The sequence below is a fragment of the Mus caroli genome, unplaced genomic scaffold (genome assembly GCF_978045245.1).
Source record: "Mus caroli unplaced genomic scaffold, Mus_caroli_1 scaffold_14, whole genome shotgun sequence".
Classification (NCBI taxonomy): Eukaryota; Metazoa; Chordata; class Mammalia; order Rodentia; family Muridae; genus Mus; species Mus caroli.
The window spans coordinates 82827542-82843356 of record NW_028227269.1 but is presented as its reverse complement, the minus strand read 5'-3'; the positions used below and the strand labels follow the sequence as shown (position 1 = coordinate 82843356).

The 15815-nt window shown below is 42.6% G+C and overlaps 1 protein-coding gene across 7 annotated transcripts in view; it reads right to left on the bottom strand.

Annotated features, from left to right (window-relative positions):
- Window positions 1-14709, bottom strand: part of Ptgr2 (prostaglandin reductase 2) — a 29742-nt gene extending 15033 nt beyond the window's left edge. For 2 of the 7 annotated variants that reach the window (XM_021179016.3, XM_021179022.3), the window contains exons 1-4: window positions 14559-14709; window positions 8458-8520; window positions 5526-5644; window positions 2650-2841 (exon numbers count right to left, since the gene is read on the bottom strand). In XM_021179016.3, the coding sequence (XP_021034675.1) occupies window positions 2650-2841; window positions 5526-5644; window positions 8458-8494 (348 nt within the window). In that variant the 5' untranslated portion in view covers window positions 8495-8520; window positions 14559-14709. Of the gene's footprint in view, window positions 1-2649; window positions 2842-5525; window positions 5645-8457; window positions 8521-13155; window positions 13347-14492 lie in introns of all 7 variants that reach the window. The other 5 variants (XM_021179019.3, XM_021179020.3, XM_021179017.3 and 2 more) reach the window with 5 other exon arrangements.
- Window positions 14710-15815: the final 1106 nt, after the last annotated feature.

Genomic DNA, 15815 nt, shown 5'->3' with positions numbered 1-15815 from the left:
GGTAGGGGCTCACAAGCACCACTCCATGGGACGTTATAGTTAGGCACGTGTATTTTTAGATACAAGTCTGTGATTTAAAATGTAAAACTGAGGGCTGGTGATGAGGCTCAGTTGGTAGAATGCTTGCCGAGCATGCATAAGAAGCCCTGGACTCAACCCCAATACCACGTGAAAAAGAAACAGTTATGTACACATGTAATCCCACACAGGAGGCCAAGGCAGGAAGATGAGATCCTCAAGGTCATCCTCTGCTCCACACTGAGTTCAAAGCCACCCTAGACTCCATGAAACCTTCAATCAAACAGGTGGTAGGCCTTGTGGAACTGGAGAGATGGCTCAACAATTAAAAGTGCTGTCTGCTTTTCTAGAGGACCAGGATTTGATTCTCAGCACCCACATGGTGACTCACAACCATTTGTAACTCCGGTTCCAGCGATCTGACACCCTCTTCTGGCATCTCCAGTATAAAGCATACAAGTGGTACAGACACACATGCAACCAAACATCCATATACAAAAAGGTTCTTAAAAATAAATATTTAGGCTGGGCATGGTGGCACATTCCTTTAATCCCAGCACTAGGGAGGCAGGTGGATCAAGCTGGTCTATAAAGTCTAGAATAGCCCAGTTACACAGAGAAACTGTCTCAAATAACCGAAACCAAACAAATATAATCAAGATGAGGAGCATGACGACGTTCGAAGGGTAACAGAAGGCGAGGGACTTACCACTTCATTTTGCATTTTACAGTGCTGGTGACTAAACACAGGCTCTCACCCAGAACTAGGAAAACTCCATTCCTCTGAACTACAACTCTAGCCTTGAGGCACGTGTTAAAGGCAAATGAGGAAAGTCATTTTCAGACAGTTACTCTTTTTATGTATGTGAGTATACTGTCACTGCCACCATGTGGTTGTTGGGAATTGAACTCAGGGCCTTTGGAAGAGCTGTCAGTGCTCTTAACTGCTGAGCCATCTCTCCAGCCCCCAGACAGTTACTCTTGACTGCAGGAACCAATACCTAGGATGCTAAGAGCTCCACAGGTGATGTGTAGACATCTTCCCTACAGGTGCCCTTCCAGTAAGGTTTTGGTTGTAAGAATCACTACAATAGTTCCTTTTTGTTTTTAAGACTGGGCGTTACTATGCAACCTTAGCTGGTCTAGAACTCACTAGTGCAGACTGGACAGGCCTGGAATTTGTGGAGATCTGGAGAACCATCTGCTTCTGCCCCTCAAGTTTTAGGATTAAAGGTGTGTACCACCACACCCAGCTCTGCAATGGTTCTTATCACAGAGTCTCCCAGGAGCCCTTCCTTCAAAATGGCTGCCCAGTCCATTTTGTTAAGTGTGAAAAACTGATATTTATGTATCAGCAGCTCTCACAAACTAGTTAAGAATTTGTAAATAAGCCGGGCGTGGTGGCGCACGCCTTTAATCCCAGCACTCGGGAGGCAGAGGCAGGCGGATTTCTGAGTTCGAGGCCAGCCTGGTCTACAAAATGAGCTCCAGGACAGCCAGGGCTATACAGAGAAACCCTGTCTCGTAAAACCAAAAAAAAAAAAAAAAGAATTTGTAAATATAAAAATACAACAATAAATACAATGTATTTCAAAGGTGCAAGTGGTGGTGGCCTGCACTGCCTCTGTGATCCTAGCACTGCAGAGGCAGAGACAGACAGATCTCTGTGAGTTCCAGGACAGCCAGGGCTATGTAGAGGGATCCTATTTCAAAATAAAAACAAAACAAGAAAAAAAAAACCTGAAGTATAAAGAAATAAAGCATCATCTCTATTAATAGATCATTTAGGTCAAATTACATGAAGTTGTCAGTTTTATAGGACCAAAGAAGTACTGGCCATTTTACATGGCTCAATGACAGAAATCTGGATTCCTGCCTTTAGATGACTTTCCTTTTTTTTTTTTTTTTTTTTTTTTTTTCTGAGACAGGGTTTCTCTGTGTAGCCCTGGCTGTCCTGAAACTCACTCTGTAGACCAGGCTGGCCTCGAACTCAGAAATCCACCTGCCTCTGCCTCTGCCTCCTGAGTGCTGGGATTAAAGGCATGCACCACCACGCCTGGCCATGAGATGACTTTCAATCATCAAGTAAACACATTCCTCATATATTTAGCTATTTCTCAGGAAACTTTAGCATATATAATTATATGGAGGATTTCTAGTTCTTAGTATTAAATATTTTTAATATTATTTAATTTATATATGTGAGTACATTGTAACTATCTTCAGACACACCAGAAGAGTGCATTGGATCCAATTATATATGGTTTTGAGCCACCATGTAGTTGCTGGGAATTGAACTCAGGACCTCTGGAAGAATAGTAAGTGCTCTTAACCACTGAGCCATCTCTTCAGCACCCAGTATTAAATATTTTTATGCTTATAGTTCAGCTTTATATTACACATTCAATCTGAGAAGATAATGTGCTTAGATGATGTCTGATAGCCGACAGTAAAAAAAGACAAAGGCTTTCCACATTTTGGCACTGTTATATGTATTATTCGCATTATATTTTTATATTTGGCATTATTATTTCATATCATCTAAAAGAAAATGTCATTCCCTTTCTAACAAAATAATACAAATGCAGAATTAATTTTTAAAAAATCATAAAGTTTTATATTATACATCACCTTTTCAAGGCCATTCCCGTCTAGAATTGCCTTAGTTTGCCAGGGCCAGTAAAAGGAAGTCACAAAATCGCCTTTAGCCAACTTCTGGTGCTTGCTCTCCTCTACAACTCCAATTCCTCCACCATCAGCCACCTGCGCCAGCTGCCACGGTGCCAAATAGTCAGTGCCAGTGTCCTCGTTCATCTTACAGCGCTGGAGGGAAGACAGGTCTCACTAAAGCAACGTTAATTTACCAACTGAAACCATGCAAGTCTCTCTTGCTTTACCCTGTTCTTTTCTCTTCTTTTTATTAATTATCTTTATTTCACATGTACTGCTATTTTGCTTGTATCTGTGTATGTCAGGTCCCCTGGAACTGGAGTCACAGACAGTTGTAAACTGCCATGTGGGTGCTGGGAATTGAACCCTGGTCCTCTGGAAGAGCAGCCAGGGCTCTTAACAACTGAGCCATCTCTCCAGCCTTTTTTTTTTTCCCCTGAAAAAATTGGGGAAACCATTTACCTGGCTTTTACCAGTAAAGAAATACAACTGAAAAGAAATTTAGATCTATTCTAAATTGGACTGTGGTAATCAAAACAGTATTGTTCTGGTATAAAAAAGATACATAAATAAGGTCATTTTGATGGTTCAGCAGGTAAAAGCACTTGTCACCAAGTCTGAGTTCGATCCCCAGAACCCACATGATGGAAGGAGAAAAGAATCAACTCTCACAAGTTGTCCTCTGGTCTCCCCATGCAAGCCACAGCAGCCATGAATGAGCACATGCAAGCACCCACACAAACACATACACATATGTGTAATTTTAAAAAATTAAAAAATGAGTGGAATTCATTAAGGAAACCATCTAAAGGCCAGCTTTTTCTTTTGGAAGTTTTAAAGATGTGTTTGTACCATCAGCACTGGTGGGGCTGAGGGCTGGAGTCCAGCAGATCCTGGAGCTTGCTCACCAATCAGTCTGGCTGATCAGAATCCCCAGGTTCAGTACGGGACTCTGTCTCATAAAGTGGAGTAGGCCACACGTAACTCAGACAATAAAGCCTGACAACCTGAGTTTGATCCCCGAGCCCACATAAAGGAAGGAGAGAACTGACTCCATAGAGCTATCCTCTGACCTCCACATGTATGTCATAGCACATGCATGCTTGCACACAAATCACACATATGCACATACACACACATACTGATTTAAAAAATAAAGTGGGGCTGGAGAGATGGCTCAATAGTTATAATTGACACAAATTATTTACAAATTCAAGGACCAAAGGAAAAACCCTCCAATTTATAAGTCCAGTGAAATGGCTTGGCAGGTAAAGGTGCTTGCTGCCAACCCTGACAGTTCAAGATAGATAACCAGGACTCAAATGGTAGAAGGGGAGCATAGACTCCAACCTGCAGGTTTTCCTCTAGCCTCCATAAGTGTGCTGTGGCACATGTACACACACACACACACACACTAATAAAACATTTTTATTACTGAGATAAGGGCTCACTGTAACTCAGGCTAGCCTCAAACTTGCGTGACATTCCTGCCTCAGCTCTCCCAGTGCTGGGATGGCTGAGGTGCAGGTGTGAGCCACCATGCCCACTCATGGGCAGCTGATTTCCAACAAAGGTTCTATGAGCAAATACAGTCATTTCAACAAGTGGTACTGACACCATTGTATGTCTACCTGCAAAAGACAGAAGTTGAACCCTGTGATGATTCACCTGGGGGATCAGTGAGGTTGTAGTTCAATGGTAGAGTGCTTGCCCAACATCAAACTTCCCAGGATGTTGTGGGGGAGGCAGGGAGAGAAAGACTTATTTTATACGTCTGACTAGATTAGAGAGGAGCTTACTTGATGCATAAAGTGTTGTTTCTAAGTATGTCTGGGAAGAGGGTGTTTCCTGAGGAATCTACATATAAAGTGGTGGGCTCAGTGGGTGAGATCTGCCCATAAGACACAGTCTAGTCAAGTGGTCAGGTGCTAGATGAAAAAAAAAAAAAAACAAAACACCTGGAATATGGATAACTCTGCCCTCCTCTCAAGTGGACCCCTTTCTTCTGTCCTTAGACCTCAGAGCTGCAGGCCCTTTGCTCTCGGGGACTTGCATTTCTAAGGGACAAGTGCAGCAGCCTCGTGGGGTCTCAAGAGTGCTTACCATATAAAGAAACATTTTTATCTGTAAGTACGTATCAAGAGAAATGAAAGCAGCCTATATAAAAATTTGTACACAAATGTTCATAGCTTACCATGATTGCCAAATAATGGGACCAACCAAGGCTTCTATGATAGTGTCACAGTCCCAGCATGGAGATCAGAGATAACTCACTCACAGGAGCTGGGTCTCCCCTTCCACATGTGGGTGCTGGGGGTCAGGGTTGGCACAAGTGCCTTTACTCATTGAGCTATCTCACAGCCCCATGAGAGAATTTTTTCATATTATTTTATTACCTTAAAGCTTTATTTACTACTGAGAAGTAACCTGGTCACTTGGAAGAACTTCATTAACCACATTTTCCTCCAGTTTTTTGTTGTTGTTGTTGTTGTCTTTGCTGTTTTTGTTTGTTTGTTTGTTTCAAAAAGGGTCCCACTACATAGCCTTGGCTGTCCTGGAGCTATGTAGACCATGCTGGTCTTGAACTCACAATCTCCTGCCTCTGCCTTCTGAATGCTGGGATATATATATATATATATATATATATATATATATATATATATACCACCATTTCTGGTTACAGTATTCTTTAATAGCACCAATGAATAAAAATAAAGGTAATTTATAATTCACAGATGTTTTAATCATACAGAAGACATGATAAAATTCTGATGCAGCAATATTAAAATACAAAATCAGCATTATTTTTCCATAACTTCCACCACCCTGCTTCTTACCATGTAAGGATCCACTGAGAGATAAAGAGTTCTCACTTGTACTTGCCCTTCATTGAGAGCGTCCGGTAAACTGAACTCTTCCACCCTGAAATTCTCTGCAACTGGATCTCCATTTTTCCCTAATTTTTCAAGCAAAAACATGAAATTTAAAAAGTTGCATTTTTGCCCCAGTCTCACTTGGTAGCCTTCGCTACACAGTTCTCCAAATACAGACTAGGCTGGCCTCCAACTCCATGATCCACTTGCCTCTACCTCCCATTCTGGGATTAAAGGTGTACACCACCAAGCCTAGACATTTGTTATCTTCTAAATGTTCCCCTAGGATTTAAAGTACCCCCAAGAGACAGGCAGTAACTCTGAATTTGAAGTCATCCTGGTCTATGTGATGAGTTCCAGGCCATCCAAGGCTATGTAGAGAGACTTTCCCTTAAAAAAAAAAAAAATGGGAGGGAGGGAAGATAGAAGCCTGGAGGTCAGGCAGGGGTGGCACACAGGATGACTGGAGAGATGGACGGCTCAGTGGTTGGGAGCACCTTCAGATCTTCCGGGGGCATGGGGTTTGATTCCCAGCACCTACACAGCCACTAAAACCCATCTATAACTCCAGTCCCAGGTGATCCAACGCCCTTTTCTGGCCTCCAAGGGCACTGCATGCACGTGGTAGACAGACACGTACATGTAGGCAAAACCCCTATACACATAAAATAAATTCTCAAAAAAAAGGAAAAGAAATTGACCTTGGCCTGGAGAAATGGCTCAGTAGGTAAGAGCACTGGCTGCTCCTCTAGAAGGCTGGGGCTCAATTCCCAGTGCTCACGTGGTAGCTCACAACTGTCTGCATGATGGTTTGAATGGCTGGCCCAAGGAATGGCAGTATTAGGAAGTGTGGCCTTTTGGTAGTAGGTGTGGCTTTGTTGGAGGAAGTGTGTCACTATGAGGTAGGATATGAGACCAGTCTCCTAGCTGTCTGGAAGCCAGTCTTCTTTTTGCCTTTGGAATGAGATGTAGAACTTTCGGCTTCTTCTCCAACACCATGCCTGCCTGCATGCTGCCATGCTTCCTACATTAATGATAATGGACTGAACCTCTGAACCTATAAGCCAGCCCCAATTAAATATTGTCTTTATAAGAGTTGCCTTGGGGGCTGGAGAGATGGCTCAGAGATTAAAATCACTGACTGCTCTTCCAGAGGTCCTGAGTTCAATTCCCAGCAACCACATGCTGGCTCACAACCATCTGCAATGGGATCTGATGACCTCTTCTGGTATGTTTAAGGACAGCTACAGTGTACTCATATACATTAAATAAATAAATAAATCTTAAAAACAAACAAACAAACAACAACAACAACAAAAACGAGTTGCCTTGGTCATGGTATCTCTTTACAGCAATGGAAACTCAAACTAAGACAGTGTGTAACCCCAGTTTCAGGGGATCCATGGCAACAGGTATGCACATAGTACACACATATATTCATGCATGCAATTGTCTATACACAAAAAATAAAATAAATCCTTAAAAAAATTGAATTCAAGTTTTTCTTTTAATTATGGAATTAAAAGTTACAAAGTAACAGAAAGGCAAAATAAAGTTAGGTAAGCTTTCTGTCTTCATTTTAAGAAACAGAGACTCAGGTGAACATTTATTGTTTTATTTTTAAAGTCTTTTTTTGTTTGTTTTGTTTGGGTTTTGTTTGTTTGTTTGTTTTTGAGACAGGGTTTCTCTGTATAGCCCTGGCTGTCCTGGAACTCACTGTAGACCAGGCTGGCATTAAACTCAGAAATCCACCTGCCTCTGCCTCCCAAGTGCTGGGATTAAAGGCATGTGCCACCACTGCCCGGCTATTTTTAAAGTCTTAAAAATAAGGTAACTAGGGCTGGAGAGATGGCTTAATTGTTAAGAGCACTGAGTGCTCTTCCAGAGGTTCTGAGTTCAATTCCCAGCAACCACATGGTGGCTCACAACCATCTGAAATGGAGTCTGATGCCCTCTTCTGGTGTGTCTGAAGAGAGCAATGGTGAATACATAAAATAAATAAATAAATCTTTAAAAAATAAAAAAAGGTAACTAGAAATTTCAAGGTTTGAGAAAGACGTTGAAGCAGACGCTATTATCATTACAGTGTGTTTGTCTTGAATTACATTTAACATGAGCAGAAGTCCTTTTAAGAACCGTCGGATTTCTAAGGTGGGAATCCAATGTAAAGGTCTCAAACCAACTGTTCACCACCCTAAAACTGAGGGCAGAAAACGTGGGTGAGTAACAAAACAGGCCCACAAAACAATGGGCCAGTATTGCTTAGATTACTCCCACACCTATGCTTCTCTGATTCAGGTGGATATCAGTATTGGCGTAGGATGGTATGAAGTAGAAAAACAAATTTTAAGAATCGGTTACACCACAGCCGGGCGTGGTGGCGCACGCCTTTAATCCAAGCACTCGGGAGGCAGAGGCAGGCGGATTTCTGAGTTCGAGGCCAGCCTGGTCTACAAAGTGAGTGCCAGGACAGCCAGGGCTACACAGAGAAACCCTGTCTTGAAAAAACCAAAAAAAAAAAAAGAATCGGTTACACCTACCACAAAAGAAATTCTAAAATTATACTTTCAATATAACCTTTCAAATATTATGATTCAATGGCCTTGAAAGGTAATCATCTGAAAACTGAATATGACATTGTCTAAGACAGTTCATCTAATAATTAATATATTTACTAATTTTTTTTTTAAAGATAGGATTTCTCTGTGTAGCCCTCGATGTCCTGGAATTCGCTCTGTAGACCAGGCTGGCTTCAAACTTGAGATTCAAAATTTATAGTCTTAATTTGCTTTTCTACCTTAGTTTGCTACCCTGACCTCATGTTGGTTTTTATTCGTCCATGTGTGTTATAATTACCCGAGATCACAACTTTCATTTACCACAGACTCACACATACCAGGTCGGGAATTCAGTACCACTCTTTGTATGATCATCACAAGACTTCTATATAAAATGATTCCTGTAATTAGAAAAAAATCATTAGAAAGATATAAAGTATTCAATTAAAAGTTGAAACGGTCATTTGTGCTTCTGAATGGAGAGGAAAAATCAGATTTTGGAATCTAACAGGAGAGATTGTTCAGTGGTCAAAAGCACCGGCTGCTCTTCCCCAGGAACCAAGTTAGTTCCCAGCATGCACACACATGGCAGCTCACAAGTCCACTACTGGGCACCTGACTCCCTCCTCTGTTCTCCTTGGGCACCGCATGCATGTGGCACACAGACTAGGCAAAACACCCATATATATGAACTAAAAAGAGCAGAATCTAAAAATTTATGTTACTCCCCTGTCAGTATGCCTCCTGCAGTAAACAAATAGAGAAAACAACTAAATCCGATTAGAATTCTTAGCTGATAGGAACAAGTTCACTGAAGACTGAAAGGGCCAGAATGACTGACTTGGTCTTGGATAATCTGGGGACATTCCTCTTCACACCATCAGGAATAAGTATCTTACTAAGGCAGAATTAAAGAAAGAAAGAGAGAAACAAACAAACAAAAAATCAAAACAAAACCATCATTTCATGTTCCACCAGAATTAAGCAGTTATTTAAGATATAAATATAAAAAGCACTAGTCTAGGGACCAGACATACAGCTCAATAGTGAAGCACTTGCCTAACATGTACAGCCAGGATGGGATCCCAGATTCCACAAAACACAAAGACCTTAACTGCTTGGTCGGCAAGATGGCTCAGTGGGTAAAGGCTCCTGATGCCAAGCTAAAGACCTGAGCTTGATCTCCAGGACCCACATGGTGGGAAGAACTGACTTTCTGATGTTGTCCTTTCATCTCCACATTTGCCATTCATACACATGGCCCTGGCACCCACACAATGTAAATTAAAAGTATTTTAAAACAACTGTTTAGCTGGACATGATGGCACACACATCTTTAATTCCAGCACTCTGAGGGTAGAGGCAAGTAGAGCTCTGTGAATTCAAGGCCACTCTGATCTACAAAGTGAGTTCCAGGCCAGTCAGAGCTCCACAGTGATACTATGCCTCAAACCAACCAATCACCAAAAACCAAAACAAAACAAAACAAAAAACCCCTCTTCAACTGTAACACAGCAATCTTTCAAAGGTTCTTTTGTATAAGTGTGTGTTCTGAGAGTGTGTGCAGGTACAAATGTACACATGTGGGAGCCAGAGCTTAACCTTGAGTGTTCTAAGTATGTATGAGGTACACATGTGACAGTCAGAAGTTAACCTCAGTGTTGTGAGTGTGTGTGCAGGTGCACATGTGTATACATGTGATAGTCAGAAGTTAACCTCAGTGTTCTGAGTGTGTGTGCAGGTGCACATGTATGGTTAAACATGCCTTGTTTATAACAGAAAAAGAAAAAAAAAAAAGAAACTTTCCATGCTGCATGTTTAAGCTGATAATTAATTTTTAATAGGCAAGTAGGCTTTGCTAATTTTTCCTGCTCATTTGTGACTTGCTTAGTATTTCTATAGATATGGATAATTTACAGATAACTTTTGCAAAGATTCCATGACTACTGCTTGCAACAACAAAGTTATAGACACATCAGTGTACCATACCCCTGAGCTCTGCACCCAAAGAGTCAACTGTAGATTGAAAATATTTAAAAAAAAAAAAAAAAGCCATAGAATCTCAGCACTCAGGAGTCTGAATGAAGAGGTCAATGTGGTTGCTGAGTGGTGGTGGTGCACACCTTTAATCCTAACACTCGGGAGGCAGAGGCAGGCGGATTTCTGAGTTCGAGGCCAGCCTGGTCTACAAAGTGAGTTCCAGGACAGCCAGGGCTACACAGAGAAACCCTGTCTCGAAAAAACCAAAAAAAAAAAAAAATTTTTTTTTGGACTACACAGCAAGGCTCTATCTAAATCAAACAATATTTTCAGAAGTATTAAAAGAGATACTCTCTGTACTAAATACCTACAGACTCATTATTCTTTGAACAACATAGTGTAACAACTATTTACATTGTTTATATTGCGTTGAGTATTATACATAATCTAGAGGGGACTTGAAGTTTACAGGAAGATGTGTAAGTGATACACTTATAGACCATCTTATTTTAAGGAATTTGGACATCTGCAAATTTTGATAACCACTGATATTCATATGATCATGAAACCAATCCCCAGTAGATGTGGAGAAATTATATCCATTATTAAAGTAATTTCATCTTACAAAGGAAGTTTAGTATAATGTGTGCCCAAGTCCATAGCACAGGTGACGGCAGGAGTGGGATGGAGTGGAATTGAAAGGCATAGCTCTCAGCCAGACCTCACGGCTCCCACACTTCCCATTCTACCACTACCTCCTCCGAAAGGGCTTTGACATCACAACCAACTGCTACCTGACTCTCTTGCAGGTACTCAACGCTACAGAAAAACAATTTCACTTTCCTTGTTTACTTCTTTTTGTTTTCAGTCAGGGTCTCATTATATAGGCCTGGCTGGCTTGAAACTCACTATGTAGACCAAGCTGGCCTCGAACTCAGAGAGACCTGCTTGCCTCTGCCTCCAGAGTACTGGGTTTAAAGACTTGCACCACCAAGCCCAGCCCCAACTCTGTTCTTAATCAATTATTAAGAAAGGACTGGAGAGATGGCTCAGCTATTAAGAGCACTTGCTGCTCTTGCATAGCGTATGGGTCAGTTCCTAACACCCACTGGCTGCACCAGTTCCAGGGGATCAGTGCCCTCTTCTGGCCTCTATAGGCACTACACATGCATTTGAGGCACAAACATGCCAGCAAACATGCAGGCATATAATAAATTTTCTAAAAATGATTTCAGACTGGAGCTTCAGTCTAGTGGTAGGACACTTGCCTGGTATGTATGAGGTCCTAGGCTTGAAACCTGAGACCCAAAGAGGTAAAAGAACCAAATGTCCGATGCTGGAAACGTTAGTTAGACGCTTAGTAAGCCAGGCTGAAGACTACAGAAGCATCTCCACTCCTTTAGTTTCTCTAGCACTCACACTGATAAGTCTCATTGATGGTGGCAGAAAAAATGGCCACCATCTGTGAATGGTAGTTACTCTCAAATTCACTCTTCCCTTTGGGATATAACTCATCAGGGTAAAATACTTTGCAGCCTTCCTTTAAAGCGAATCCCATTTCACTCAAAACCCTCAGGTAAGTTCCTCTGGCAGCATAAATACTAGTTAACAGTAATTATGTAATGAATGACTATTAACAGAAGCAATAGCACAGGTAAGTCCTTACCCTCCAACATCTGGTGCTAAGTCAACCTGCCCGAATGCCTGCAGATGTTTTTACAGAATTGGGACTTAGGGCTCACACATCACATTTGGAGTCTCTCCTGGCTTTGTTTCTTCACTCTTTTGTCTGGAGAATGTACTGACTGGTTTCTCAGTGTAACCTGCCTTGTTCTTCTATTTTCTTCTCTTATTTGGAAATGATCAGTCGGTTTAGAGGACCAATGAGATTCAATCTCTCTCTCTTGCCAACTATTAGGGATTGCACCCAGACCCTGGTAAATGCTTCAGATTGGGGTTGGGGGCAGGATGGGGCGGGCATCTATAAAGGCAGTGCTGTCTACATCTTATTCGTCACATCATTTAGTATAGTGGGGAACTTTTTTTTTTGAGATGTGGCTGCTAGGTGCTCAAATTCCTGAGTTCCAGCGTGTCCCTTGTCACACCCTCCCACTGAGTGCAGACTGCAAGTGCATCTCTTTACACCCAGCCAGAGATACTGCCTATGGAATCACCATGTATAGAAATCACATGAAGGGCTGGTGAGATGGCTCAGTGGGTAAGAGCACCCGACTGCTCTTCCGAAGGTCCGGAGTTCAAATCCCAGCAACCACATGGTGGCTCACAACCATCCGTAACGAGATCTGACTCCCTCTTCTGGAGTGTCTGAAGACAGCTACAGTGTACTTACATATAATAAATAAATAAATCTTAAAAAAAAAAAAGAAATCACATGAAAATTAAAAACCAAATTTATTCAGCTACAACTGTCAAACTGTCCTTGAGTGGTTATTAACTTTACTGTGATGGCTAAATTTTCAATCAAAGGACTGTTGCCCAACTGCCTGAGTTTCTTTTCCTATTGCTGTGATAAAATACCCTGACAGGAGCAACTGAAGGCAGACGGGACCAGGGTTATTTTGGCTACAGTTTAAGGGCACAGTCGTCACGGAGAAGTCACTCTGGGTGCTTGAAGCAGCCACTCACACCACACCAACAGTCAAGAAACAGAACAAGGAGGCTGTCGAGATGGCTCAGTGGGTAAGAGTACCAACTGCTCTTCCAAAGGTCCTGAGTTCAAGTCCCAGCAACCACATGGTGGCTCACAACCACTTGTAATGAGTGTGTCTGAAGACGGCTTCAGTACACTTTATTTATAATAATAAATGAGCAGAGCCGACCAGAGCAAGCAGAGGTCCTAAATTCAATTCCCAGCAACCACATGAAGGTTCACAACTACAGTGTACACATATACATAAAATAAATAAGTCTTCAGGAAAAAAAAAAAAAAACAGAACAAGGAATGCTGGTGTTCAACTGGCTTTGTCGTTTTTTATTCAGTCCAGGACCCAAACCTAAGAAATTGTCCCATTCAGCCTTGGGGTGAATCTTCCCACCTTAGTCATCTTAAAATGAAGTCAATCCCTCATGGGTACACCTTGAAGCTTGTCTATTCAGCGATTTCTGATCCCCTCAAGTTGACAGTCAGTGTTAGGCATCACTGGGTGACGGTTATCTGTTCTCCATTTTCAGCATTCTGCCTTATTTCTCTAGATATGCATAACAGAGCCAGTGTGATGCCTCCCACCTGTAATCCAGCACATGGGAGGTAGAAGAGAGAGGAATGAGTTCAAAGCCAGACTTAGCTACATAACAAAATTCAAGGCCAGAATTCTGGGATATGAGAGACCTTGTCTCGAAAACAATACTCACAGGTTCTCCATCTAAAATAAAGATCACATTCAAGACCTGAAGGGCAGTGGGTTAGGAGGCATCATAATGGAGGCAGAGCTGAGTAGACCTCAGTAAACCCCATTTGCTGTTAAATTAAACTGGGTTTCTAATTGATGCGACCATTCTAAAACAATACCACCAAAAGATCTGGTTCAATGACAGTCATTAAAAATACGCCTTAAGCCTTAAGCATCCGTGTGGCAGCCTATTGTAAGGAAAAGCTCACTGAACTCACAAGGGCAAAGGACGTGTTCTGTTTCTAGCCGGGTGGGACCTCGGAGGGGTCATACAGTTTATTTCCTGAATGTTTCCAGGCATCCCAGAACTGGGTGAGTCGACATGCTCTGGCATGGTAGCGTCTTACATTTGTAATCCCAGTTATTGGGCAGCCTGGGCAAATTAGTGAGAACCTGTCCCAAAATAAAAATGAAAAACAGTCTGGCAATATAGCCCAGTAGTAAAAACCTCTTGCCCAGCATGCATAGGGGAGGGGGAAGGCTGATCTTGGATTCAATTCCCAATACAGAAGAAAATAAATTATTAATCAGTTTGCTTAAATACAACTCTGTCCTCAAACACCACCGCCATGAAGTTGCAAACATGCTATCCTTTTCACAGACGCCATACAGGGGCTGAATAACTTGTCCAAGGTCGCACAACTTATCCCCAATACCTTTTAATAAAACACACCTCCTATTTATCCGTACTTTGTTCAACCATTCTGCCACAAAGGGCTCTGCTGACCTTCCCTGTGCTGTCCATGCCATCGTATGCAAATATGCAAATGTCCACCTCAGAAAGCCAACCTTCCTCTATGGCTCCCACGACTAACCACTTTCACAGAAATTACTGGTAATCTCACATTTTCAAGCCGACTTCCTGGATCCTCAGCACCAAGAGGATAAAAACCTCTTGGTGCTGAGGTTTTTCAACACGACATAAGTATACCCCTATGCGTGGCACACAGTAGGCGCTCAATCGATGTTCAAATCTGAAGCACCTCAAACACAGTCGCGCCCAAACTTCACGCCGTTCACCCTCGGAATTCTTACAAAACGGAGAGCACCTGTTACTGGGCATTCCCTAGTCTAGCGTCCCAAGCTATACCGCTGGTGTCGCCCGGAGCTCGAGGAGGACGCCCACAGGTCACCCCGGCTCGGAACTTCCTCCTTTTCTGCGGGTTTAAACCAGCTTCCGGTGCAGTGATAAAGTGGCCCCCTGCGTGTCTGTCAGCTGGAGATCTCGCGGGATTTGATGAACAGCGAAGGGTCGGCTGGCGGCACGACCTTAGCCCTAGGACCACACTGCGCAGGCGCAGGACTAAGCCTGTCTCCTTGCCCTCTCTTCTCCTAGGGCCGGGGTGTTTTGAAGTTCATAGGCGACCCTTTGGTCCCCAAGGTTGGTGAGAATCACAGGATACCTTGCTAGTCTAGGCAAGGAGTATCCATAAGTTAACTTCATTGGGGCTCCGTGGCCGACCCCGCCTCCAGGACCCAGAGAGCAAATTGTTTAACTAATGACTTCAGGTCAATTCCCCTGTGTCCTCTTGTGTCCCCAGAGGTTGAACCCACGTCCTGGCACGGTCTAGGCAGGCGCCCTGACAGCCCCAGCCTCTGGAAGAAACTTGATTCATGTTAGATTCACTGAGTCTTAGGTTGGGAAATCACAGTGAGAAATAGCATCAAGTCTAACCCTTGTTTTGTAGGTGAAGATGCTGAGATCTAGAGGACTAAAGCAGGTTCTCAACCTTCCTAATGCTGTGACCCTCGTGCGTGGTGACCCACCAACCATAAAATTATTTCCATTGCTACTTCATAATTGTTATTTTGCTATTGTTAGGACCCGTAATGGAAATAACTATGTTTTCTGATGGTCTAAGGGGACCCCCAAGAAGCTAGAAGCTCATGGTTTGAGAACCACTTAACTAGTCACTATCGGGTGTGGTTTGTTTCTAGAATAACTTGGGATCTCCAGAAACTGCAAACCCTAACGGACTGAATCGGGCGGCTGTAGGAATCGCCCTTAGCACTGTATTCCAGCAAGGAGCTCTAATCGTGGAGCTCTAACTCTGGTATAAAGAGTAGCTGGAAAATACCAGTACCTCCGGCAAATGGGCAGCCATCAGATGAACTGGAGCCCTGGGTAACAGAACATCTGAACATTTTCACTTCGTTTGGAAAACTTGAAGAATGGGGTAGGAGACTCTTACCACATTCCAAATAACTTTCCAGCAGGATCTGATCTCTTGGTGGTCAGCTGAGTGAACCAGAGAAAAAGGAAACGCTCAAATACAATAAAAGTGATAGCAGAAAACAGAGGGAGA